This window comes from Megalobrama amblycephala, unplaced genomic scaffold (genome assembly GCF_018812025.1).
Source record: "Megalobrama amblycephala isolate DHTTF-2021 unplaced genomic scaffold, ASM1881202v1 scaffold463, whole genome shotgun sequence".
NCBI classification, from domain to species: Eukaryota; Metazoa; Chordata; class Actinopteri; order Cypriniformes; family Xenocyprididae; genus Megalobrama; species Megalobrama amblycephala.
In genome coordinates this window covers 113485-141378 of record NW_025953391.1, presented here as the reverse complement: position 1 = coordinate 141378, position 27894 = coordinate 113485, and the positions used below count along the sequence as shown (strand labels likewise).

General features: G+C 39.6%; 2 protein-coding genes across 2 annotated transcripts; one reads left to right on the top strand and one right to left on the bottom strand.

The window, feature by feature from the left end:
* Positions 1 to 457: 457 nt before the first annotated feature.
* On the bottom strand, positions 458 to 3673 carry LOC125261685 (oocyte zinc finger protein XlCOF6-like). The gene is made up of 2 exons (XM_048180244.1): positions 3445 to 3673; positions 458 to 2647 (listed from the first exon to the last, which is right to left on the bottom strand). Exons 1-2 carry the CDS (start codon positions 3551 to 3553, stop codon positions 684 to 686), a joined length of 2073 nt encoding a protein of 690 aa, XP_048036201.1. The 5' UTR covers positions 3554 to 3673; the 3' UTR covers positions 458 to 683.
* A 4327-nt stretch (positions 3674 to 8000) lies between these two features.
* LOC125261686 lies at positions 8001 to 26122 on the top strand. Its single transcript, XM_048180245.1, has 7 exons — positions 8001 to 8140; positions 20902 to 21240; positions 21993 to 22319; positions 22401 to 22541; positions 22734 to 23075; positions 24061 to 24351; positions 24948 to 26122. Exons 1-7 carry the CDS (start codon positions 8098 to 8100, stop codon positions 25052 to 25054), a joined length of 1590 nt encoding a protein of 529 aa, XP_048036202.1. The 5' UTR covers positions 8001 to 8097; the 3' UTR covers positions 25055 to 26122.
* Positions 26123 to 27894: the final 1772 nt, after the last annotated feature.

Genomic DNA, 27894 nt, shown 5'->3' with positions numbered 1-27894 from the left:
AATCACATTTTAAATAGCAAATCGCAATTTTAACCAAAAAAAAAAAATCGCAATTAGATTTTTTCTCCAATTCGTGCAGCCCTAAAATACATCAAAAGTTGGAGAGCAACTAGATATTCTATTCTAAGCACATCAATGAAGAACAAGTTAATAAAAAATCTCAGAGACATGTCTCTCTTAAAAATGTTATAGCCTCTTCTTCAGCTTCCTGAAGTACACTTGAGCACACAAACATTTTGTACAGATGTAAAAAATAAATAAATAAATAAATTAATTAATTAATTAATTAATTTTTCATAAATGAAAGTAAATTTCTTAGATATTATTCCTCTGGGAGAAGCTTTGAGTAAATCTCAATCTCAAAGAAGAAACAACTCTTACTGCTCGACATATTGTGTTACGTTTGAACCTAAAAGTTCTGGATCTGAACAGGAACTATGATTTCAGACATTATAAGTGAGTAGAGAAGCTCATTTATTTCTCACACGAAGGACAGTGAAATGGCTTCTCTTCAGTGTGGATGCCCTTGAGTATTTTCAGTTGTCCTGATGGACTGAATTTCTTGTCACAATGTGAACACTTGTAAGGTTTTTCTCCAAAGTGAATTCTTTGGGGACGTTTTGTCAGCTGTAGCAAGTGTCTTTTCACACTGGTATGTGTTTTCTTGTGTATTTTAAGAGTGCTCAGTCGAGTAAAAGATTTTTTTCATGCTTCTTTCTTTCTCCAGAATGAGAACACAGATGTAATTTCAAAGCTCGAACACTTCTGAAGCTCTTCCTGCACTTATTGCAAGTGTGCAGCTTCTCTCCCATGTGGATTTTCATGTGATCATTAAGGGTTCTTTTTTGTGTGCAGCTTCTTTTCTGGTGCCTATTCAGTTCACCCTCTCCAAAATAGGTTTTTCCACACATATAGCACACATAATTCTTCACACCGCTGTGTCTTTTTTGGTGTAATTTTAAAGCACTCAGCTGTAAAAACCCCTTTCCACACAGAGAACACATGTGAAGCTTCTTTGTATGAACATTGAGGTGCTTCTTCAGGGAAACTGCCCAAATAAAATTTTTACCGCATTGATCACAGTTAAATGTTTTTTCTCTAGAATGAGAACGCATATGTACTCTAAAAGAATCTGCCAATCTGAAACTCTTCCCGCACTGATCACACGTGTACGGCTTCTCTCCAGTGTGGATCCTCATGTGATCCTTAAGGGTTTGTTTTAGTGTGAAACTCTTCCCACACTGATCACATGTGTGCGGCTTCTCTCCAGTGTGGATCCTCATGTGATCCTTAAGGGTTTGTTTTAGTGTGAAACTCTTCCCACACTGATCACATGTGTGCGGCTTCTCTCCGGTGTGGATTTCGATATGTCTCTTAAGCTGGTCTTTCAGTGTAAAACTCCTCCCACACTGATCACATGTGTGTGGCTTCTCTCCAGTGTGGATTTTTTGGTGTCTCTTAAGCTGTTTTTTTAGTGTGAAGCTCTTCCCACACTGATCACATGTGTGCTGCTTCTCTCCAGTGTGGATTTTCATATGTTCCTTAAAGCCTGATTTTTGTATAAAACTCTTCCCACACTGATCACATGTGTGCGGCTTCTCTCCGGTGTGGATTTTTATGTGTCTCATAAGCTGGTCTTTTAGTGTAAAACTCTTCCCACACTGATCACATGTGTGCGGTTTCTCTCCGGTGTGGATTTTTACATGTCTCTTAAGCAGTTTTTTTAGTGTAAAACTCTTCCCACACTGATCACATGTGTGCAGATTCTCTCCAGTGTGGATTTTCATGTGTCCTTCAAAGGCTCTTTTCACTGTGAAACTCTTCCCACACTGATCACATGTGTGCTGATTCTCTCCAGTGTGGATTTTCAGGTGATCATTAAGGTTTCCTTTTTGTGTGAAACTCTTCCCGCACTGATCACATGTGTGAGGCTTCTCTCCAGTGTGGATCCTCATGTGTCCCATAAGGGTTCCTTTTTGTATAAAACACTTCCCGCATTGATCACATGTGTGTGGCTTCTCTCCAGTGTGGATTTTCATGTGATCTGTAAGGCTTCGTTTTTGTGAGAAACTCTTCTCACATTGATCACATGTGTGCGGCTTCTCTCCAGTATGAAAACTCATGTGACGTTTAAGACTTTGTTTGTATAAGAATGTTTTCCCGCACTGATCACATGTGTACAGCTTCTCTCCAGTGTGGATATTTGTGTGTTCCATAAGGGCTCCTTTTACTGTGAAACTCTTCCCACATTGATCACATGTGTGCGGCTTCCCTCCAGTATGAACACTCATATGATGTTTAAGACTTTGTTTGTATAAGAATGTTTTCCCGCACTGATCACATGTGTGCGGCTTCTCTCCAGTGTGGATCTTCATGTGTTCCATAAGGTTTCCTTTTAGTGTAAAACTCTTCCCACATTGATCACATGTGAAAGGCTTCTCTCCAGTATGAACAGTCATGTGACGTTTAAGACTTTGTTTGTATGGGAATGTTTTCCCGCACTGAGGACAAGTGAAATTTTTGATGGCTCCTCTCTGTACACATTTACTTTCAGCCTCTGAGCAACTCAATGGTTTATCTTCAGTTTTGACATGATGTTCCTCCTCCGCTTCATTCAGTTCACTCTCCTTAATTCCTTCCATCAGGTCTAAAATGAAAGTTAAAAAGGTTTAATTTTCACTAAATCATCACAAAATATTTGATATTAAACATTTGCTCTCAGATTTCATCAAAAATATCTTAATGTGTGTTCCGAAGATGAACAAAGGTCTTACAGGTTATCCCATGATTTGGGATAGTTAACCCAAAAATGAAAATTATCCCATGATTTACTCACCTTCAAGCCATCCTAGGTGTATATGACTATATTCTTTCAGACGAACACAATCAGAGATATATTTAAAAACATCCTTAGTCCTCCAAGATTTAGAATGGGATAATTTTCATTTTTTAGGTGAACTATCTTTTTAATGACAGAATTTTCATTTTTGGGTAACGTTAAACTAACCCTTACAACTAACCACTTGGGTAAAGTTGGTTTTATATTCGCACATTTGGACTTCTGATAAATTCAGACTTTCCAATAAATGTGCAATAAATTAATGTTTGCGAATTTAAGCAGCGACATGATATTGACACCCAACGATTGTCAACTTACAACATTTTTCACAGTCGATCAAAATAGGCAAGTATTGTTTTAATGGCATATTTACTTGTGAATGTCCACTGAATGTCCAATGTAGTGTGATTAACAAGGCTATTGAATACGGATGTCCGAATGTGCGAATATAAAACCAACTTTACTCAAGTCAACTAACCTAACATCTTTAGCATCTTTAGCGTCAGTCAAATTCCATATGAAACTTTACTTTTATATAGGCTGAGAACTGCTAAAGTTTTATAAGCTTCATGTTTCACAGCATTATGAAGATAATAAACACCAACCTCTCTGTTCTTTAGTCTCTTCTTGTTTCACTGGATCAGTCCAGTTTTCGCTGTAATCTTCAATAAACATCTTTACAAATTTCTGCTCTTCCTGCTGGTCTGAATGCATGTCTTCTTTTGTAAATAGTGATCGCTTAAAACTGATTCGTGAAGTTTCAAATACTTGACAAATCTTTTGTTTTGAAACAGCAATACAGAGCGCGTCTCTTCTTCTGCTTTTGGTGGAAACCAACGTAAAAGTTGCCTTTCCGCCACCTACTGGTCTGCAGAGTGAAGAGCACATACAGTACAGTATTTTAATAAGGGGGTAAAGAAAAGAGAAAAGTGGAGAGAGAAAAAGGAGAAAACAGATAAATGCTTTCTGTAGTGTTTTTAAAATATGTAAACATTTCCTCATATACTTCAAATTGCCTTTTATTTCCATTGGACTTAATTTTTAGGGCTTTCTCTTTCACATGCATTGTATAAGAATATGTTTTATTGTTTCTAAGTGTCCATATTTGTCACAATTATTTTTTATTTATTTTGTGCAAACTGTAATTTACCCATATCTCCCATTCTCGAAATGCTATCCTTCTTTCTATTGCCATATCTAATTCTAATTATCCCATATCTTATGAATCCGTGTATTATTCGTTCATTCCTTTTTTGATTTAATATTAAAAATAGAAAAATGATAAAATAGCTCCTGGTTCAAAAAAAAAAAAAAAAATTGTGGGCTGCCACAGAACTGCTGCACAGGTTACATATGTTTTCTCCAAGTATGCCGTTAACCATAAGTTAAAATATTCCATTGTGTTGCCATAACTAAGCCACAAATGATCTGCAGTTGTGTGTGGTCATCTGGGCCATATACCTCAATACAAACAGTGAGCCAAAAGAAAACTCCCTCAAAACTTTTGGCCCATATGTGCTCAAATTTGGCCCAAATGTTCTTTCTATCTGGGAAGCGCTCCGCCATACGCGGATGACGCCTGCTGGTCAAAACAGTGTAAATGCACTGTAAGAAAAAACACCTTTTAAAAACAATTGCAATGTTTTATTTAAAGTGTAATCTATTAAAAGATATAAAGAAATAATATAATAACATTTAACATGAAGTGTCTATACAGTATGTGTTATTAAATTGTTTGGCTTGTTTTCTTTATTTATGGAGAATTTCGGTTATCAGACCAATAAGAGACTTTTACAACTCTTTGTATTATATATTTGTTATTAAATGTCTACCAAAAAAAAAACAAAAAAAACAAACAAACAAAAAAATATCATTACTATGGTAAATTCGGTCTTTTAATATCACTTTTACATTAGTTCTTAGCATAGGCGTAATTTGCAGGTGGGACATGTCCCCACCACTTTTTGCCAGGGTCGATATTGTCCCCACCACTTTTTGAAACATCTTGCGGCACGTATGTATACTAATACAAAAAAACATCTCTAGATGATTAGCAATTCATTCGTTTATGATAAATAATAGGCGATCTGTCACTGGGATGTGTTGTTTTTGAAATCATGAGTGTTCGTTGCAGCTGTTATCATTTGCACAACAGTGTGCTCTTGGCGCTCGTGTACACTGCGCAGTCTTCACTAGGGTTGGGTATCGAGAACCGGGTCCATTGTAGAACCGGTTCCAAATTTCAAAGAACCGAGTATTCGATATGATGCGCGCATTTCGATTCTGTTTATTGATTCCTGACTTTTTTTCCCAGTCATTCTCGCACGGTGAACAGCAGTGAGCATTTTACAGTTGTATCTATCTGCTAGGACCTGCGACAAGGACCTCATCACGCACATACGCAGTTCATTACAATCGGCACTGACTTTTGCTTCAACGCGGCATTAATCTGAAGGAATGCACCGAGTTTGGGGCCGTTCACATGTCGCGTCTAAAGGCCAGAACATACCAAGCCGACGCCGACAAACTAGTGGTGACGAAAGCAGACTGTGGGGTTGGCTCACGTCGACAGCGTCATGTGTCCAAAGTTGCCCTGACACACCAAACCAACGCTAAACAGCCAACAGCCAAGTAGCATGTCAGTTCTGCGCCTGCGCAAGATGAAATGCCTTTCCGAACCAGCAGGTGGCAGTATCTGAACAACCAATCAGAATCAGATGGCCCGACAGACCGACGAGATCTGATGGCGATTCAACATTTCGAATCGGCCGATAAAAAGGCGACAAGGACCAACTTCAGCCGACGGTATGGAACACACTGAGAAAACGTCGTCCGACGAAGAAAAACTGCCCAATGGCCGACCGTCAGCTTGGTGTGTTCCTGCCTTAAAAACGTGTGGAAAGCTGTTTGCCAAGCTTTCGATTAAATTTCATATTTGTAATCACCAATGAAATCTAACAACAACTGTCTCATAAATTTTTTTTTCCCAAACGCTCGAATCATGGCAAAAAAACAGTCTTTTTTTAGGCTGGATCAAGCTAATGAACATGCGCAGACTTAAATGCGCATCTTTTGTGTCTCATTTCGGAGGCGCGCGTCTGACTTTTTCTATAGAAACCGGTGCTTCTAATGGCCGCTGCAGTGACGTGATGACTTTACCAGTCGGCGATTGGCTCTTATTTAGAAGGTGGGACTTATTCCGCCATATTGTGTGTTGCACTTTCTCCCATTCAAAACAATACGAGTGACACGTCTTGTGTTATACTATAGTCTTTGTTGATTTATAGCCCTTGCATTAGCTTTACAAGATATATATTTATGGAGATGAGAAATAAAACCCGGCTGAGCTTCTGATGTTTATACGGAAAGGCCAAAGCTGATCGGTTGGTTCTTGTCACATGACCTGCGGTGCGCTTGAGGCATTCTAAAAAGCATATAGGCATGCCTGGAAACATTTGAAATAACGCGCCTACATAATAACGAACTTGCGCGTGCAAAAGACGCGATATGTGAACTCTAACCCAGCCGCGAGTCCTAAAGCACCAGATACAGCTAATATTAGCAATAGCAGCGTATCACACTCAGGTACAAAAACAGTTAAAGCCTACTGGTTATAGCCTATGTGGCAAGAATAAACGGTAAAAACATTATTTTCTCTGAATTGGAATTGGAATCGAGAATTGATAAGAACCGGATTCAATAACAGAATCAGAATCAGAATCGTTAAAATTAAAACGATACCCAAACCTAGTCTTCACACGGACAAGCACTTCAATCTATCGCTAACGCTGTTGCGGCCAGAGACTCTATTCTTTCCTGTGAAATCACTAAATAAAATACACATAAATGTGTCCCTGCTCTTGATATACAATCACTGATGAACATCTTTGGTTTTAATGAGAAAAATAAATAAATAAATAAATTACGCGAGGGCGGATTAGCACCCAGAACCACTGGCATGCTGAACAAAAATCCTAACCCTCGTCCATGTGGCCAATCTAACAATAGCAGCGGATCCACGTATTTATTGACTAATGTAAATGCTCTCAGGACTAACAACAGATGTAAGGATGTAACTATCATATTAAAGGTGCCCTAGAATGTTTTTACACAAGATGTAATATAAGTCTAAGGTGTCCCCTGAATGTGTCTGTGAAGTTTCAACTCAAAATACCCCATAGATTTTTTTTTATTAATTTTTTTAACTGCCTATTTTGGGGCATCGTTATAAATGCGCCGATTCAGCGTGCTTCCCCTTTAAATCCTCGCGCTCCCTGCCCCCGAGCTCGCGACTCTATAACACATTGCATAAACAAAGTTCACACAATCGCGTAAGTATAGTATTTATTTGGATGTTTACATTTGATTCTGAATGAGTTTGATAGTGCTCCGTGGCTAAAGCTAACATAACACACTGTTGGAGAGATTTATAAAGAATGAAGTTGTGTTTATGAATTATACAGACTGCAAGTGTTTAATAATGAAAATAACGACGGCTCTTGTCTCTGTGAATACTGTAAGAATCGATGGTAACTTTAACCACATTTAACAGTACATTAGCAACATGCTAACGAAACATTTAGAAAGACAGTTTACAAATATCACTGAAAATATCATGATATCATGGATCATGTCAGTAATTATTGCTCCATCTGCCATTTTTCACTATTGTCCTTGCTTGCTTACCTAGTCTGTTGATTCAGCTGAGCACAGCTCCAGACGTTAATACATACTGCCCTTGAACATGGGCTGGCATATGCAAATATTGGGGGCGTAACAGTCAGTGTTATATTGAGAATCGCCTTCAGAAGTCTTTTAAACAAATGAGATTTACATAAGAAAGAGGAAACAATGTGTTTGAGACTCACTGTATGTCATTTCCATGTACTGAACTCTTGTTATTCAGCTATGCCAAGGTAAATTCAAATTTCAATTCTATGGCACCTTTAAACATGAGGTCTATATCGATAAATTTTGAGCATTTATTATTGTAATGATACAATTACAATACCCCCACCCCCCACCACACACATTCCTGTCCCACCCACTTTTTAAAACAAAGTTACGCCACTGGTTCTCAGTACCTGGTAAAAACGACTGTCGGGCAATAGAGCAAAAGCCTCCAGGTGGGTGTCATGTGACAAGTTCAGTATCAGTGGGTGCGGCTTTAAGACTACAAACAGTGGAGATTCGGCGGAACACAAAAAAACATTTGATCATCTTTATTAAATTCAGATTCTTCACAGCTCAACAACAACATGTGCAACTGGTTACTGTTTCTGTTTTTATTATTGATTCACGGTAAGTTTTCGTTTCGATTTATAGACATGTTTGTTTGTATGGAGATTTCTAGATGTGAGGTTGACTTGATGACAGAAGAACTAACAAATCCAGATAGCATACTGACATTTTTTTTAATTCTTGATAAGTATACGATGCATTTAGGTAGGCTATTTGAGAAGCAATATTTGCGTATACTTTTGACTGTGTAGCAGGTGCGTTCAAGTCCTCCTGCGAAGTTTTACGACTGCAGGTGTGTTCAAGTCAGTTTCGTTGAAATAGGAGGCATTCATGTGCAATTTTTTACCTAGGAAACTCGTAATTATGATAATTCCTAGAGCACGCGAAGACAGCATTAAAGACAATCCCGAGCTTCCCACTCGTATTTACGACATCGTGATGGTGTTCATGTGCGTTCAGCTCGTAAATACGATCTTTCAGACATGACTTGAACACGAAATAGAAGGCAGGCTTTGGGATATACTAGCCTCCTTCGTCATAATTGCGCCGCTTAGCTTCATGCATTCTGACACAGTTTACTGGCCTGTCTGTCAATCATCCTGTCACAGTTAAAATCTCCCACATTCCATTTTATTGGAGAGAAATGTATAGACCACTTTGGAGCAGACGTCACAATGACGTCACTTGCAGCTGCGCGCGCATAGTGGTTGCAGAAAAATAGCGGCAGCAATTGGAGGAAAATGTGCAAAATCCACAGAATAAGAGAAAAATGTTTTGTTGTGCCTCTGGATGTTGGAATCGGAATGCAAAAAATATAGTCTTCATTTTTAAAGAAAACCATCGTTGAAAACGTCCTTTGAAGCTAAACGGAGACGTTTCACAGACTGGACTGATGACACCTGCAAGGATTAGTCTACTATTAAAGCAGGAATTTGATGTAAACAGTAAGTCTACATAATATTCACATATGCAGTTCAGAGGACATACATACATAGCAGTTATAGCATTGAAATAATATTTAAACCTATAACATTTCACATAGATAACTTTTAAACAGTCTATACAATTTTAATTTCACAATTCTGACTTTTTTCTTGCATTTGCGTGTTTATTACTCCCAGTTCGGACTTTATTTCTCGCAATTGTGAGTTTATTTCACAATTCTGAGGGGAAAAAAGTCAGAATTGCGGGATAAAATGCAATTCAGAAAAGACAGAATAACGAGTATATCTCACAATTCTGTTTTTCTTTGTAATAAATGTGAGATATAAACTCAGATTTGCGAGAAATAAAAGTCAGAATTGTGAGATATAAACTCGAAATTAACTTTTTATTCTTTTAATTCGTGACTTAAACAAAAACAAAACAAAAAACAAAGTTGTACGCGTCAAGAGACATATACGCTTTTAGCTTCTCCTGAGTATAGGCTATACACTTGAGGTGTCAATCAGTTAAATATACATCTCTGGCCACTGGATGCTTGGCCATTTCGTTTCGTCATTTAACCACTGACAAGTAGCGGGGTAAAGTTAGTTTTAGGTTTGATATTCGCCGCATATCCGCCTAAGCTGCTTTAGGGACCATCTGCAAATTCACGACAAAATTCCGTCTGAATTAATGTTTACAGGGCTATAGTAATCTAGTGGGCAAACTGACTTATGTTTTGCCAATATCTCGCTTTAGACAATACCTTCCCTAATGTATGTACAGTATACAGATATTTTTTGAAAGAAAACAAATTTAATTCACCACAAGGGTTTTTCATGTTCCAAAGCTTGTAGTGCCTTCCTAGTGACCAGACTGACTTACCTCAGGTGAAATGTTACCAATTTCTTCCTTACTGTATGTACAGAACACAAATATTTTTTAGAAAAATCATTAGAGTAATTCGCCGAAAGGGTTTTTTTCAAATTCCAAAGTTTGTAGTACCTTCCTAGTGACCACACTGACTTACTACAGGTGAAATGTTACCAATTTCTCTCTTACTGTATGTACAGTACACAAATATTTTTTAGAAAATCATTACTGTAATTCACCAAAAGGGTTTTTTCAAGTTGGAAAGCTTGTAGTACCTTCCTAGTGACCAGACAGACTTACTACAGGTAAAATGTTACGAATTTATCCCTTACTGTATGTACAGTACACAAATATTTCTAGAAAAATCATTACCGTAATTCACCAAAAGGGTTTTTTCAAGTTCCAAAGCTTGTAGTGCCTTCCTAGTGACCAAACTGACTTACTACAGGTGAAATGTTACCAATTTCTCTCTTACTGTATGTACAGTACACAAATATTTTTTAGAAAATCATTACTGTAATTCACCAAAAGGGTTTTTTCAAGTTCCAAAGTGACCAAATTGACTTACTACAGGTGAAATTTTACTAATTTATCTCTTACTGTATGTACAATACACAAATATTTCTAGAAAAATCGTTACCGTAATTCACTAAAAGGGTTTTTTTAAAGTTCCAAAGCTTGTAGTACCTTCTTAGTGACCAGACTGACTTACTACAGGTGCAATATTTCCAATTTCTCTCTTACTGTATGTACAGTACACAAATATTTTTAGAAAATCATTACTGTAATTCACCAAAAGGGTTTTTTTTTAAGTTCCAAAGCTTGTAGTACCTTCTTAGTGACCAGACTGACTTACTACAGGTGCAATATTTCCAATTTCTCTCTTACTGTATGTACAGTACACATATATTTTTTTAGAAAAATCATTACAGTAATTCACCAAAAGTGTTTTTTCAAGTTCCAAAGCTTGTAGTGCCTTCCTAGTGACCAGACTGACTTACTACAGTTAAAATTTGACCAATTTATCCCTTACTGTATGTACAGTACACAAATATTTGTAGAAAAATAATTACAGTAATTCACCAAAAGGGTTTTTTCAAGTTCCAAAGCTTGTAGTGCCTTCCTAGTCACCAGACTGACTTACTACAGGTTAAATGTATCCAATTTACCCTTTACTGTATGTACAGTACACAAATATTTTTAGAAAATCATTACCATAATTCACCAAAATTGTTTTTTCAAGTTACAAAGCTTGTAGTACCTTCTTAGTGACCAGACTGACTTACTACAGGTGAAATATTACCAATTTATCTCTTACTGTATGTACAGTACACAAATATTTTTAGAAAATCATTACTGTAATCCACCAAAAGGGTTTTTTCAAGTTCCAAAGCTTGTAGTGCCTTCCTAGTGACCAGACTGACTTACTACAGGTAAAATTTGACTAATTTCTCTTTTACTGTATGTACAGTACACAAATATTTCTAGAATAATCATTACCGTTATTCACCAAAAGGGTTTTTTCAAGTTCCAAAGCTTGTAGTACCTTCCTAGTGACCAGACTGACTTACTACAAGTGAAATGTTACCAATTTCTCTCTTACTGTATGTACAGTACACAAATATTTTTAGAAAATCATTACCATAATTCACCAAAATTGTTTTTTCAAGTTCCAAAGCTTGTAGTACCTTCTTAGTGACCAGACTGACTTACTACAGGTGAAATATTACCAATTTCTCTCTTACTGTATGTACAGTACACAAATATTTTTTAAAAATCATTACTGTAATCCACCAAAATTGTTTTTTCAAGTTCCAAAGCTTGTAGTGCCTTCCTAGTGACCAGACTGACTTACTACAGGTGAAATGTTACCAATTTCTCTCTTACTGTATGTACAGTACACAAATATTTTTAGAAAATTATTACTGTAATTCACCAAAATTGTTTTTTCAAGTTCCAAAGCTTGTAGTACCTTCTTAGTGACCAGACTGACTTACCACAGGTGCAATATTTCCAATTTCTCTCTTACTGTATGTACAGTACACAAATATTTTTTAAAAATCATTACTGTAATTCACCAAAAGGGTTTTTTCAAGTTCCAAAGCTTGTAGTGCCTTCCTAGTGACCAGACTGACTTACTACAGGTGAAATGTTACCAATTTCTCTCTTACTGTATGTACAGTACACAAATATTTTTAGAAAATCATTACCGTAATTCACCAAAATTGTTTTTTCAAGTTCCAAAGCTTGTAGTACCTTCTTAGTGACCAGACTGACTTACTACAGGTGAAATTTGACCAATTTCTCTTTTACTGTATGTACAGTACACAAATATTTCTAGAATAATCATTACCATTATTCACCAAAAGGGTTTTTTCAAGTTCCAAAGCTTGTAGTACCTTCCTAGTGACCAAACTTACTACAGGTGAAATGTTACCAATTTATCCCTTACTGTATGAACAGTACACACATTTTTTCAGAAGATTAATTACAGTAATTCACCAAAAGGTTTTTTTTAAGTTCCAAAGCATGTAGTACCTTCCTAGTGACCAGACTGACTTACTACAGGTGAAATTTTACCAGTTTATAAGGGACAGTCTTACCGGTCTTAAGGGACAGTACTTTTAACTTGACTGATTGCAAAGGTTCGAAGGGATGACCCCTGAAAGAAGAACCAGGGAGAGATCCCAAAAGGGTATGGAGGAAGGCCGAGGAGGATTTAATCTCCTCGCCCCCCTCAGGAATCTGACGATCAGATCGTGTTTCCCCAGGGACTTGCTATCAACTGCCTGGTGATGTGCGGCGATAGCGGCAACATATACCTTGAGGGTGGAGGGAGACAGCCTTTGCTCCAGGCCCTCTTGCAGGAAGGAAAGCACAGATCTGATCGAGCATGATTGGGGGTCCTCTTGGCGAGAGGAGCACCATTCAACGAACAAGTGGAGGCTGCCGTGAGAGCACGTCGGCTGCACGGTTGAGCACACCTGAGACATGAACGGCACGAAGCAACCTCAGATGCTTCTGATTCCATAAGAGATGGCAGGCAAGTTGCGACATGTGACAGGAGCGTAGACCACCCTGATGGTTGATGTACGCAACGGCCGCAGTGCTGTCCGAGCGGACCAGTACGTGCTTGTCTGACAGCAGCTCCTTGAAGCGGCCCAGTGCAAGATGTACTGCAAGCAACTCCAGGCAATTGATATGCCAATGCAGTTGAGGCCCCGTCCAAAGACCCGACACTGCATGCCCGTTGTAGGTGGCCCCCCATCCGGTGGCAGAGGCATCTGTGTGGACCACAGCATGCCTGGACACTTGTTCGAGGGGCACTCCCGCCCGCAGGAATGAAGGGTCCGACCACCGGATGAGGGTGCGACGGCAGCTCGGTGTCACGGGGACACGGAGCGTGCCGCACTGCCACGCCAATCTCGGGACCCGGCCGCGGAGCCAGTGTTGAAGCGGCCTCATATGGAGCAATCCGAGTGGCGTGACCGTGGCTGCAGATGCCATATGCCCCAGGAGCCTCTGAAAGTCTTTCAGTGGGGCCGCTGTGCTACGCTTGAGCGAACTCTGGCAGTTCAACACCGACTGGACGTGCTCCTCAGTGAGGCACGCAGTCCGGACGACCGAGTCTAGCTTGAGATCCGAAGACCCAACCGGCTGAGGTGAGCTAAAACCATGTCCCTGTGTTCATACAACTGCTCTCGCGAGCTGACCAGGATCAACCAGTCATCGAGGTAGTTGAGGATGCGAACGCCCTGTTCCTTGAGGGGAACAATGGCCGCCTCCGCAACCTTCGTAAAGACACAGGGTGACAGGGCCAGCCTGAAGGGTAGGACTTTGTACTGATATGCTCAACCCTCGAACGCAAGCCGTAGGAAGGGTCTGTAGCGAGGTGAATCGAGATGTGAAAGTATGCGTCCTTCAGGTTGATCGCTGCAAACCAATCCTGGGGACGGATGCATTCGAAAATGCGCTTCTGCGTGAGCATCTTGAACGGCAGCCTGTGAAGGTACCGGTTCAAGACGCGCAGATCCAGGATTGGCCGTAGCCCACCGCCCTTTTTCGGTACAATGAAGTAGGAGCTGTAAAACCCTGACTTCATATCGGCTGGAGGGACTGGCTTGATTGCATCCTTCGCCAGGAGGACAGCAATCTCCGCCCGGAGAACAGGTGCATTGTCCAGCGACACCTGAGTGAAGTGGACACCCCTGAAACCCGGGGCACGCTGGGCTAACTGAATCGCATAACCGAGTCTGATAGTACGAATGAGCCAGCGGGACGGGCTGGGGAGCGCTATCCACGCTTCCAGACACCGAGCCAGCGGGACCACAGACGTACCGGGGGTGGGGCAGCGAGGCAGAGTACGGGGACCCGACTCGGACGGCATGGAAGCGGCCCGGAGTGTGGTCAGACTCTGCGAGGTAGCAGTGCGAATGGGAGACGGCACACGGGGCGCGGCCTGCACCATCACACTGGCACCTGCTGGTGATGTGAGAGGGGGCTGCAAGCGGCAGGGCGGAGCCTCGCACACTGACAGGCGCACCCTCTTGTGACCTGGAGGTTTGGAAAACTGCTCTTTTTGTGAGGAAGTGGGTACCGCTGGTCTCCGGAGAGCCAGCGGCGGTAGATGGACAGACAGATTCACAAATTCCCCCCGGCCCTCCTCCGGGGGTGGGAGAGATGATGGAAAACTCTCCCGAAGAGCAGGATCCTTCCCCTCCAGGTCGCCCGTCTCAGGGTCGTGACTTCCTCGACCGCTTACCACCTGGCTTGGCTGAGACAGGGCTGGGCACCACGTCCGCGACCGGCACCCTGCTGTTTGGCTGGTGTTGGCTGCTGCTTGGCCGACTTAGCAGCGGCGGAGGACGACGCGGGCGGGCGCCCTCGGCGACGAGCGGGCTGAGGCTGAGCCACCGGCAGCAGGGTGGAGGCAGCAGCTGACCGCCGGGGCATGATGTGTTTGATTGCCTCAGCCTGCTTCTGTGTGGCGGAGAACTGTTGGGCGAAGTTCTCCACCGCGTTGCCGAAGAGGCCGACCGGGGACACGGGGGAGTCCAGGAACCGAAGTTTGTCGGTTTCCCTCATGTCCGCCAAGGTCAGCCAGGGGTGGCGTTGCTGGACTACCAAGGTAGACATCGCATGACCAACAGAACGTGCTGTCACCTTAGTCACCCGGAGGGCGAGGTCGGTGGCAGAACGCAGCTCCCCATGCAGCTGTTGGTCAAGCCCTTCCTGGGGCATCTCCATAAGCGCTTTTACCTGGTAAACCTGCAAAAGTGCCATGGCATGCAGGGCGGAGGCAGCTTGTCCACAGGCTCTGTAAGCTTTCTCAGTCAAGCCTGACGAGAATTTACAGGCCCGGGACGGGAGGCGTGGTTCACCGCGCCAGCCGGTGGCCGTTGGACACAGCTGCATCGCAACAGACCGCTCGACTGGGGGAATCCGCGCATATCCCCTAGCCTCTCCGCCATCCAGGGAGGTGAAGGCGGACGAGGGCCCAGACCTCACACGAACGCTATACGGCACTCGCCAAGATCTGGTCACCTCATCGTGCTCCTCCGGGAGGAAAGGCATCGGGGCAGGGCGCTGAGTTTGACCAGCGCAGGCCGCCCCGAGGTACCAATCATTGAGCCGAGAGGGCCCTGGACACGCTGGAGGATTCCACACGAGCCTGACTCTCTCGGCCGCCCGAGAAAGCACAGCCGTCAACTCGGGATCAGCCTCGGGCAACGCTACGGCCCCAGTGGGAGGCAGCGCAGCCGAGTCTTCATCTCCCAAGGACTCCTGCTCACCTTCCGATGCTGTGATCGACATCTGATCCTCAGCAGGTGCACCAAAGGAAATGGCTGGACAGTCTGCAGAGGGCACAGCAGAAACCAATGGCAGCACAATGGGTTGCGGTGCTGGTGAGGGATGTCTAACTGTGATCCTCAGATCACCCTGCCTATACGCCACCAAACCGTCATTCCGACCGGAGCTGGAAAAAACGGCCGAATGGGGCATAGGGGAGGGGACCCCCGCTCCCTGAGAACCAAGGAAGGAGAGTCTCGATCTCAGCACCGCAATAGTCATGTTCCCGCAGTGAGTACATGAACTATCCACAAAAGCTGCTTCAGCGTGCTGAATGCCCAAACACGTGATGCAGGGATTGTGCCCATCAGCAGAGACCAGGGAACGACCGCACCCAGTAACGCACAGATGAAATGACATCTTGAAAAAGACGCAGGGATCGTCTGTGAAGCTCTTTTAGAAGGGGAAGAGTCAGCTCTCTCGTGCTGAAGTACACAGGGAGTGACGCGATGTGTTCGGGTACACCACTCCCCGAAACACACCGGAGGAACCGGCCCAAATCGTAACAGACAACTGCGTTTTATATGGGAAATTATTTTGCTGTGAGAACAGCAGTTGAGAGCCTTAAGCTCAGGCTCCTCGGGAAGCTCGCGACCTCGCTGTTGTGCCTTCACACACACAAAAACACAGAAAAGATGCTGAAATCTTCTCTCTGCCTTGGTAGTTTCACTTTAGTGAAGTCAGAAAGCTGGAGACACCAACTGTTGGCTCCGAAGCGAAAGACTGAGTGCGATTGCTTCTGCTTCCTATTTATATACACCTGACGGAGGCAGTGCGCATTATGCAAATATCGCACGTTAATTCCATTGGCCTGTTTTAGTTCACTCGAAGCTGATAGGGCTCTCTAGCGATATCCCAATTCGTCGGTCACTACTGACGTACGTCTAACGTGGCCAACTGAAAGGGAACCACTGTTAAATTATAGGCCTAATTAATGTCATTGTATAATAAAACTAATTTTATTTTTATTTTTTTATATTTTCAAAGGGAAACTAGGCTAATAACCTAATCTTTTATTATGCTCACAGCACGTCAGTTATGGGGTAATGTGCTATAAATTTATTGCAGATGAAATGTAGCCTATTATAATATTAATTAATTAATAAAAGTAGCCTAAACAAATATTAAAACTAGAATGTAACAGGCCTACAATAATTGGAAATGCCAAATCTTAATATTGCCTATATTTTATGCTTTTGTTTTGACAATATCACGTTGATGCAACTCAGCAAGTTGAGTTTAATTTGTGTTAACTTGTGGTAAACTTGTCAAGGATTGATTATGTAATAAAATAATAACATGTGGGTTAACCTATTTCAGTATGCAATAAATACAAATATAATGAGAAACTGTCAGGTTAAATGACTCGAGATTCAGTTGCAAGTGTACAAATATTTATTAAGGAAGGTAACGTGAACAACGGCTGAGTAACAAAGGAGGTCATGGGTGCTGATGGTGTCCTCGGTAGCGCAGGGACTACAATGGGCGGATGAATGATTGCAAGACAGAAGTCCAGTGATAATGTGACACACAAACGACAGGCAGTCCAAACACAGCAGGAACACTGGAGAACAGGTGACACTAGACAAAGAACAAGAGTGAGCAGCAACAACAACAACAAAAAAAAATCACCTGTAGTAAGTCAGTCTGGTCACTCGGAAGGTATTTCAAGCTTTGGAACTTTAAAAAACCCTTTTGGTGAATTACTGTAATGATTTTCTAAAAATATGTGTACTGTACATACTGTAAAAGAGAAATTGGTCAAATTTTACCTGTATTAAGTCACTCTGGTCACTAGGAAGGCACTACAAGCTTTGGAACTTGAAAAAAACCTTTTGGTGAATTACGGTAATGATTTTTCTAGAAATATTTGTGTACTGTACATACAGTAAGGGGTAAATTGGTAACATTTCACCTGTAGTAAGTCAGTCTGGTCAATAAGGCGGCACTACAAGCTTTGGAACTTGAAAAAACCCTTTTGGTGAATTACGGTAATGATTTTTCTAGAAATATTTGTGTACTGTACATACAGTAAGGGATAAATTGGTCAAATGTCACCTGTAGTAAGTCAGTCTGGTCACTATGAAGGTACTACAAGCTTTGGAACTTGAAAAAAACCTTTTGGTGAATTACGGTAATGATTTTTCTAGAAATATTTGTGTACTGTACATACAGTAAGGGATAAATTGGTAACATTTCACCTGTTGTAAGTCAGTCTGGTCACTAAGAAGGCACTACAAGCTTTGGAACTTGAAAAAACCCTTTTGGTGAATTACGGTAATGATTTTTTTAGAAATATTTGTGTACTGTACATACAGTAAGGGATAAATTGGTCAAATGTCACCTGTAGTAAGTCAGTCTGGTCACTATGAAGGTACTACAAGCTTTGGAACTTGAAAAAAACCTTTTGGTGAATTACGGTAATGATTTTTCTAGAAATATTTGTGTACTGTACATATAGTGAAAGAGAAATTGGTCAAATTTTACATGTAGTAAGTCAGTCTGGTCACTAGGAAGGCACTACAAGCTTTGGAACTTGAAAAAACCCTTTTGGTGAATTACTGTAATGCTTTTCTAAAAACATTTGTGTACTGTACATACAGTAAGGGATAAATTGGTAACATGTCACCTGTAGTAAGTCAGTCTGGTCACTAGGAAGGTACTACAAGCTTTGGAACTTTAAAAAACCCTTTTTTGTGAATTACTGTAATGATTTTCTAAAAATATTTGTGTACTGTACATACAGTAAGGGATAAATTGGTCAAATTTCACCTGTAGTAAGTCAGTCTGGTCACTAGGAAGGTACTACAAGCTTTGGAACTTGAAAAAACCCTTTTGGTGAATTACTGTAATTAATTTTCTGAAAAAAATTGTGTACTGTACATACAGAAAGGGATAAATTGGTAACATTTCACCTGTAGTAAGTCAGTTTGGTCACTAGGAAGGTACTACAAGCTTTGGAACTTGAAAAAACCCTTTTGGTGAATTATTGAAATGATTTTCTAAAAACATTTGTGTACTATACATACAGTAAGGGATAAATTGGTAGCATTTCACCTGTAGTAAGTCAGTCTGGTCACTAGGAAGGCATTACAAGCTTTGGAACTTGAAAAAACCCTTTTGGTGAATTACGGTAATGATTTTTCTAGAAATGTTTGTTTAGGCCTACTGTACATACAGTAAGGGATAAATTGGTAACATTTCACCTGTAGTAAGTCAGTCTGGTCACTAGGAAGGTACTACAAACTTTGGAACTTGAAAAACCCTTTTGGTGAATTACGGTAATGATTTTTAAAAAAATATTTGTGTACTGTACATATAGTGAAAGAGAAATTGGTCAAATTTTACATGTAGTAAGTCAGTCTGGTCACTAGGAAGGCACTACAAGCTTTGTAACTTGAAAAAACCCTTTTGGTGAATTACTGTAATGCTTTTCTAAAAACATTTGTGTACTGTACATACAGTAAGGGATAAATTGGTAACATGTCACCTGTAGTAAGTCAGTCTGGTCACTAGGAAGGTATTTCAAGCTTTGGAACTTTAAAAAACCCTTTTTGTGAATTACTGTAATGATTTTCTAAAAAATATTTGTGTACTGTACATACAGTAAGGGATAAATTGGTCAAAGTTCACCTGTAGTAAGTCAGTCTGGTCACTAGGAAGGTACTACAAGCTTTGGAACTTGAAAAAACCCTTTTGGTGAATTACTGTAATAAATTTTCTGAAAAAATGTGTGTACTGTACATACAGAAAGGGATAAATTGGTAACATTTCACCTGTAGTAAGTCAGTTTGGTCACTAGGAAGGCACTACAAGCTTTGGAACTTGAAAAAACCCATTTGGTGAATTATTGAAATGATTTTCTAAAAACATTTGTGTACTGTACATACAGTAAGGGATAAATTGGTCAAATTTCACCTGTAGTAAGTCAGTCTGGTCACTAGGAAGGTGCTACAAGCTTTGGAACTTGAAAAAACCCTTTTGGTGAATTATTGAAATGATTTTCTAAAAACATTTGTGTACTGTACATACAGTAAGGGATAAATTGGTAGCATTTCACCTGTAGTAAGTCAGTTTGGTCACTAGGAAGGCATTACAAGCTTTGGAACTTGAAAAAACCCTTTTGGTGAATTACGGTAATGATTTTTCTAGAAGTATTTGTTTGGGCCTACTGTACATACAGTAAGGGATAAATTGGTAACATTTCACCTGTAGTAAGTCAGTCTGGTCACTAGGAAGGTACTACAAACTTTGGAACTTGAAAAACCTTTTTGGTGAATTACTGTAATGATTTTAAAGTCATTTTAATTTATACAAATTAGACGTTTTTACGCATTTGGGGAATTGACAGACGTTCCCTTAGTCATGCACTGTGATCATGTACTGTGATAGCGCCTCGAAGCATCCATATGCATCTGTAATACCCGTAGGTGGTTTTAAATCATTTTTTATGTTTATATACAGTAGTTTCATAACTGTTAAAACTATTTATAGTATTCATATCTCTGAAAGATTGTCGTCTTTGTAGTACAGTGGCAAGGGAAAGCGAATATCAAACCTAAAACTAACTTTACCCCGCTCTGACAGCGTGCTATGGCAAACGGATCCGTAAGCTGTATCCCACTCGGTAATGTTAATTTTTTTTAAATAACAGTGCTTATCGCTGGGTGAAGCTGCTGTGATATGCCGACAACATTTAAAAAAAAAATAACAAATCAAAATATTCTATAATGTTTCTAAATCTTACCTACTTTGAACCGCTTCGTCGTAACTCTCTAGTCGTACTGGTTATCACTCCCGGGTTTTCTGCAACCATGATGCGCGCGCATCCCGAATGTTTACAAACATTAAATAGGCCTATTGCACGTTGATCACGTCTTTCATGCTGATAACTATCCTCATGTGTTTGCATAATGGTGCATTTAGAAGTTAATTATTAAAAGTATCAAAAGTTATTGTTGAAATATAATGTACTAGAAAACACTATATTTCCATCTGGTTCTTTGCTCTGTTATAAATACAATAAGATCATTTGAAGAATGTTGGTATTGAATAAAGAATGTCTTTTTTTTTTACCTTCACAATCTGAACAGTAATTCCATATCTGTTTGTCTTTTCAGCAGCTCACACAATGAGTTGAATGTGCTGAAGTTAGTATTCTGTTTGTTTTCCAGGAGTGTTTGGTGCAGCGGTGGATGAAACTGAACCAGTGACCGTGATTGAAGGAGATTCTATCTCTCTACACACTAACCTTTCTGAACTACTGAACGATGATACGATACTGTGGATGTTTGGACCTAAAGACTTTCTCATATCTCAGATAAAGAGAAAGGATGACCTGACCTCATTTTTTGTCACTGATGATGAGAGATTCAGAGGCAGATTGCAAGTGGACCAAAAGACTGGATCTCTCACCATCAGAAACACCAGAATCAGACTCTCAGGACAATATAAAGTCACCATCTCTAGAGAAAAGACTACAATAATAAAGATATTTAGACTTACTGTCAATGGTGAGTATCTCAAGTCTTTCATTTTATTATTATATTATAATTTCATAACATTAGCTGCTCTTCCATTGCTTAACCATTCCATTCCGTGCTGATCCAGCCCAGCCGGTACGGATATGGTCTTATTTTTTACTGCAGGGCTGGTAAAAGAGCTCTTTGGCATGTCATATAAATGCTACAGTCATTACCTTGCAACACATGAGTTTACAGACAATAAGATTGTAAATAATAACCATGTTATGGATGATGATCAGATATTTCTTCAAATTTTATTATTAACTTTGCTCAAATTGCACATTGAAGCATGTTTCTGCTGTGTTCAGGCACATTGTTGGCGAGAGGCAACTGAAACCTGGTCTAAAAGGAAAATGGCACAGTATTGTTTTGTTTAATTTAAGGAGCGCGTTAGTAATAAGTACCTATATGCAATTTAGCCAACTGTACTGAGAATTCCAGACCGAGAAGAGTTTGTAATCTTGCCATGCTGAACCATGCTCAAGTGGAAATGTAACTGGAACCATTCCTTACCCTTGTTAGAACTGCAGCTAATGATCCGGATTTAGAAATATAATGTAATTATGATTATTCAGGTTTCATGATTTCAACTCAAACATTTGAATATCTGTGTGTAAGCAATAATTGAGTAAGAGTTTCTTGATTCTGCACCACACAAGCAGGTTTTCATGATCCACTCTCTTTCCAAATTTGTGAAATGTTGTGAAATACATATTGTTCACATTCTGCTCATTTTGCAGGTGTGGTCGGTGAGACGGATGGAGTGAAGTCAGTGTCAATATCAGTGACAGAGGGACAATCTGTTACTTTACTCATGGATGCTGAAATGCACAAAGATGCTCTGATGCTGTGGAGGTTTGGAGATAAGGGCATCCTCCTAGCTAAAATCGATGTTGAAACGAATGAAATCTCATTAAACAATGCCGATGAGAGATTCAGAGATCGGCTGCAGCTGAATCAGACTGGGTCTCTGACTATCAAGAACACCAGAACCACAGACTCTGGACTCTATGAGCTACAAATCAGAGGCAGTGAGAGCTCACAGCGATTCCTTCTTTCAGTCAATGGTGAGTAACTCTGAATAGATGAAAGAGCAAGTATTATTAGTATATATAACTTCAACGTCTCTTCACTGTCTCTCTTTAAAGCCCTCCCAGATCCAGGTCTTTCTTCAGGTGCTATAGCAGGAATTTTTTTTGGTGTTTTAATTCCTGTTCTGCTGCTTGTGGCTGTAGCCTTTGGTATGATTTACTATCGCCACAGGATCTCTAAATTAAAAAAGGAAATGGGTAAGTGTTATATACTTTAAACAGGATTTAATTGTAAGCTTGGTGAACAGCTTTGGAGAATTTAATGTCCCCATTCAGAGAGATAAAAGCTGCACGTGCATGACTGAAATAGCTGCCTGAGAAACTTAAATGAGGACTGTGAAAGGAACTTTGACACTCATGAACACATTTCTGTTCTCTTTCTATGTGAAGCTGTGGCATGTGAAGAGAAGGAAGAGATCGTGACAGAGGGAGATTCTCCAACTCTACACACTGGTCTTACTGAAATACATGGTAACGATGCAATAGAGTGGTGCTATGAAGCTGAAGACAATCACATTGCTGAAATCAGTGGAGGAAACAGAAAGCCATCTACATTGGCGGGTACTGATGGGAGATTCAGAAGCAAACTGACGCTGGATGAGAGAACCGGAGATCTCACTATCAGTAACGTCAGAACCATTCACTCTGGACTCTATAAACTCAAGATCAGCAGCAGCAGCAGCAAAAGCACCATAAAAACCAAACACAAGAGATTCATTCTGACTGTCAATGGTAAGTATATCAACTCTTCATGTACCAAATGATTTGAAACACATCCACACTAACACATGCTCAGAGTGCTCAAATATAAAATTTCTCTTAGATGACATGAGAATAAAGCCTATATACAATTAGGAGATTAAAGTTGTAATATTGCAGGAATAAATAGGCATATTTCGAGAACAAGTAAGTCGCAAAACAATAAAAGGCATGTTCAGGAAACATGGATAATCGATTTACGCTGGTTTGTCAATATCGATTTACCCAATTTTAATAGATTGATTTCTTGAGGCTACGTCTACATTAATCGAGATACATTTGAAAACTGCGATTTTATTTAAAAATGCTAACCCGTCCACACTAGCTTTGTAAGCATTTTCCAGAAGTTGCTCATCCACATTGAGACTGATCTGAAAATGCTTAAATCGCTTTACTGTGTATGCTTAAAACATAAAAGCTCACGAGATGATACCATTTATGAGCCATTTACATGACACCGTTTTCAACTAAAAACATAAAATGTATGCATTTTGGCCTTTCATTTTCACAACAGCAATATTTTGGGGGCCTGAAAATGCAAACTTGAAAACAGGTTTTAAAGTGCAAGTTCTTGATAACGATACCATTATGATCTCTGTGTAAAATACAAATGCATGAATTTGTGAAAATGTTCATGTCATATACATGCATATTACATGTGCAGTAGTGTTTCTTTACAAAGCGACATTGCCATCTACTGGCTTGGTAGCATAATACAGTGTTTTCAGTCGTAATTATAATTATAGTAACAAAAATGATTTAAAAAAAATAAATAAAACATTGTTTAAAAATCAGTTTAAAAAATAAATCTGGACTGAGATGATTACCTGTAGCATTAGCCATTACTTTTTAAAACAATCTCATGTAAATGTATGTGATATTGAAAATACAAACAAAATTCATTCATTCACTTGTTTTTCTGTATTTCTCTGTTTCTGTGTGTTGTTTTGACATGAAGTGAAGTCAGTGTCTGTGAAGGAGGGAAATCCTGTCCTTCTCCAGACTGGTACTGAAATTCAGACCGATGATATAATACTGTGGACATTTGGACCTAAAAACCGTCTTGTTGTTAAAAGTGAATCGGGAAAGATGAATAATGGTAAGCGATTTAGAGACCGACTGGATCTGAACCAGATGACTGGATCGCTGACCATCAAAAACATCGGAACCACAGACTCTGGACATTTTAAACTACAGATCATCAACAGCGAACAGACCACATTCAGAAGATTCAATGTGACTGTCACTGGTGAGTAGAACAGTAGAACAGCATTCATGTGTGTGTGTGTGTGTATATGTATATATGTGTGTATATATATATATATATATATATATATATATATATATAAAGTTTTTTTAAATTCAAGTTTTAAGAACTTGCAAAAATGTTGCAAGGAAAATAATTTTATAACATTTCAAAAATGTGAAAAAGCATCTCTCTGCATTTTTCTATATCCGGGGGTCATGTCAATAGGAGTTTTTGCATTAGTTTCCTTTTTTTTTTAAATTGTTCAGATAAAACTTTATTCTGTGATTTTACAGTGTTTATTCTTATTGCACATTTAATGAAAAATAAGTGTTATTATTTTTTGAGTGTCTGTATGTATTATGTAAGGTAAAATGTACAGTCAGCTGGTTATTATAACAAAATAAACCTGTTCAGGTTCAGTGACCACATCTGTTAAGTGTTTCAAATGGTCAAACCACCACAAAAATAGTCCTAAAGATGCTGTTTGTGAGGAACAAGTTAGTCTTTATTCACTGATAATCTTTTTGTATAATCTGAAATCAACAGGAAGATTAACTGCTTTAATTACTACGAATTGTCTCTGTATTTTCTTTCAGATTCTACAGGCGAACAGGTGAATGGACAAACAACTGTAGTGACACCACTGTTGAATGAGGAAGTTACTGACGGAACGAATGAGCTGCAGGCAGCAAGTCAAGTTTGATTAGATAAGACACGCCCACCACTGCGACATCATCGACAATCAAGCCCAACAACAATTCTGCTGTTGTTAAAAAATGTGAAAAATGAACCCACATGCTGGATATAGTTTGAATGAATTCTTGTGTGATGAGCATGTTTAACAGCTGGTTACAGAAGACTCAATAACTGATGTGGCATGAGCAGAAAGAGATTCGAGCCTTGAAGTTGGCATGAAACAGAAGTTGTCATTCTGTTTTCTTCTCCACTGTGACGTCTGAAATGGGTAAAACGAGCATTTGAAATGAGAGGGCGGGACGGGAGTCCTTCGGGAATTGATTGGATCATTGGAAGTTGGGCATTGCTAACAAAATGGAGGCAGCTCTGAATGCCAGTTTGTAGTCAGTTGTGAGGGATTTCTCTCCCCTGGTGTCATGAGAAATCAAGTCCCCCACAGCAATCGAGTCTCCTTTAGGATCCAGGATGCAGGCTGCTCGTTCAAGTTCAGATGAGGGAGATAAAATATGCATTCTTACAATCATCTAAAACATGTTATTATATAAATATTGTAAAGTAGACATTGTCATAATTCATCAACATTAGTTCATAAGCAATCGCTTGGCATAAATGTGCGCTATTCACTGATTGTGATTTGTGAACCACTCTTGTTTAATTTAGAAAATCTGACTTTTACATTTTACAGTATATTATTGTTTTCCCCCCTTGATTTTACAGTAATCTACTGGCAGCTGTGTTTTTTTTTTACAGTATGTTACCATAAATTATTTTACAGTTGATTACTGTTAAATTACATTTCCCTCTGTTTTTTTTATCTTAAACCTTTAACCCTTTTAACCCCAGAGCAAAATCTTCAGTTTTAAATGAACACTTGTATGTGTCCACACTACAGAGTGTTCGAGTAACATTAAAGCAGTGTTGAAGATAATAAGATAATTAAGTGATTAATTGATAATTGAGAATGAATGATGAACACCTGCTGTTAACAAGCATCTGAAAGAAAAGAAACAACAAGAACAGAAAAAAAGACAAGCAGAAACACAATAACTACAACAGCCTTCCAGCCTTCCAGCCACAGCCTGAAATCAACTGAAGAAAAAAGACATTAAATCTCGCAAGATCTCAGCAGAGGAGGATTAAACAACAACAACAACAACAAAAAGTATTACCAGCTTCACTTATTACTAACCAGATTGACTTTATTTCTGTCAGACATCTACAGAAGTTGTTACTGAGAATTAACAGAGCTTCAGAAGTTCCTCAACTAGATGGAACTGGAATAAATACTTTGACTGTTGCGATCCCAATCGGACTTATGGAAGCTGCCTGAATCATAATCATGCACTGTTCGCTGTTGGCCAGAGGAGAACTGGCCCCCCGACTGAGCCTATTGGAGTTTGCGTTCCTTGCAGCCATCGCCTTTGGCTTGCTTAATTGACATTTGATATTCAACAATGTTTTAATCTGCCTGCATCGACACCCTTGTATGCGAACCGAACTGAGCTGGATGATGACGTCGCTGTTTACTCCAGTGCTGATATAGATAAATGAACTAAACTAATAACTATTGATTCTTAAAACGGAATGAATCAATACTGAATTTACTTAGGATAGACAATGACACCATTTTCTTTAAGAGCTGCTGTGCAGCCAAAATTATATACCAGTCATCACTGTAAAGCTGCTTTGACACAATCTGCATTGTAAAAAGTGTAAATAAGTGTAAATATAAATAAAGGTGATTTGACTTGACATTACCATGATGGAGGTCAGAGTTTGCTTTAGTTTGGCTCTTGACCCTTGACTTTTTAACATTAGTTTTTCTAATAGTTTTAATAATAGTTTTTTGCTGCTGTAACCATGTTTTTAAGACACATTTGTTGTGGCATAAAAGCCAAGAATAATTGTGCTCAGGTGTTGGCTATGTTTCGATTGTAATCGTCATATAATGTTTGGTTCAGTCGTCCAGTGTCAAATCCATTATCAGAAATGTTTTTTTTTTGTTGTTGTTGTTTGTAAATAAATGTAATTTTATATTGCCAACACTGTGCTACTGTAGCATGTGATCAAGCAGTGCTGAGCAATCAGATAAAAAGGATTTTTAAACTTTTTTATAAATAATTTACAAAACATATTTTAACTATGGCATCATTCAGATAAACAGCAAAAATCAGCAAACAGACCACATTTAGGAGATTAAATGTGACTATCACTGGTGAGTAGTACGTTTATTTACTATAATGACTATTTATTTGCTTCCATATTCAGTCACAAGGGGGAGCCAAAGCAGCATCATGTTCATTAGAATCATTGCTGTTGGACAGTTTGCTTAAAGCAGAACTAAGTAACTTTTTTTACCTTTATAAATAGCTTTCTAAGTCCTTAAGATGGTTAATTGACTTGTAGTGGTGTGTTTGAGGTGCACTAACCCCCTCTGGCACGTCTACGCCAGAAAACAGCACTTGCAAGTTGAGCTGCGCCAACCCGACACAATCTCGCCTCATGTTCACGTTCACGCGAGAGTGACAAAATGCTTTACGGTAATTCAAACACAATGTATATATTATGACTTTACAAGACAATTTCGAGAATTACCCACCTCCATCGAGTGTACTGTATTTGCAAATTACCCACCTCCTCTTTCTTGTACTGTATTTGCAAAACTACTACGCTGGTGAGCGTTGTAGTCGTTGTAGTCCAGAGCTGCGCTTGGAGTATTTACGACACTGTGATTCACTGAAGGAACCTGTAGGGGGAGCTTCACAAATCTTACTGAGTTCCGCTTTAAATCCTATTAATCAGACCTGTTACCTTTAAGTAAATTAAAACAGTTTTGAATATATAGGA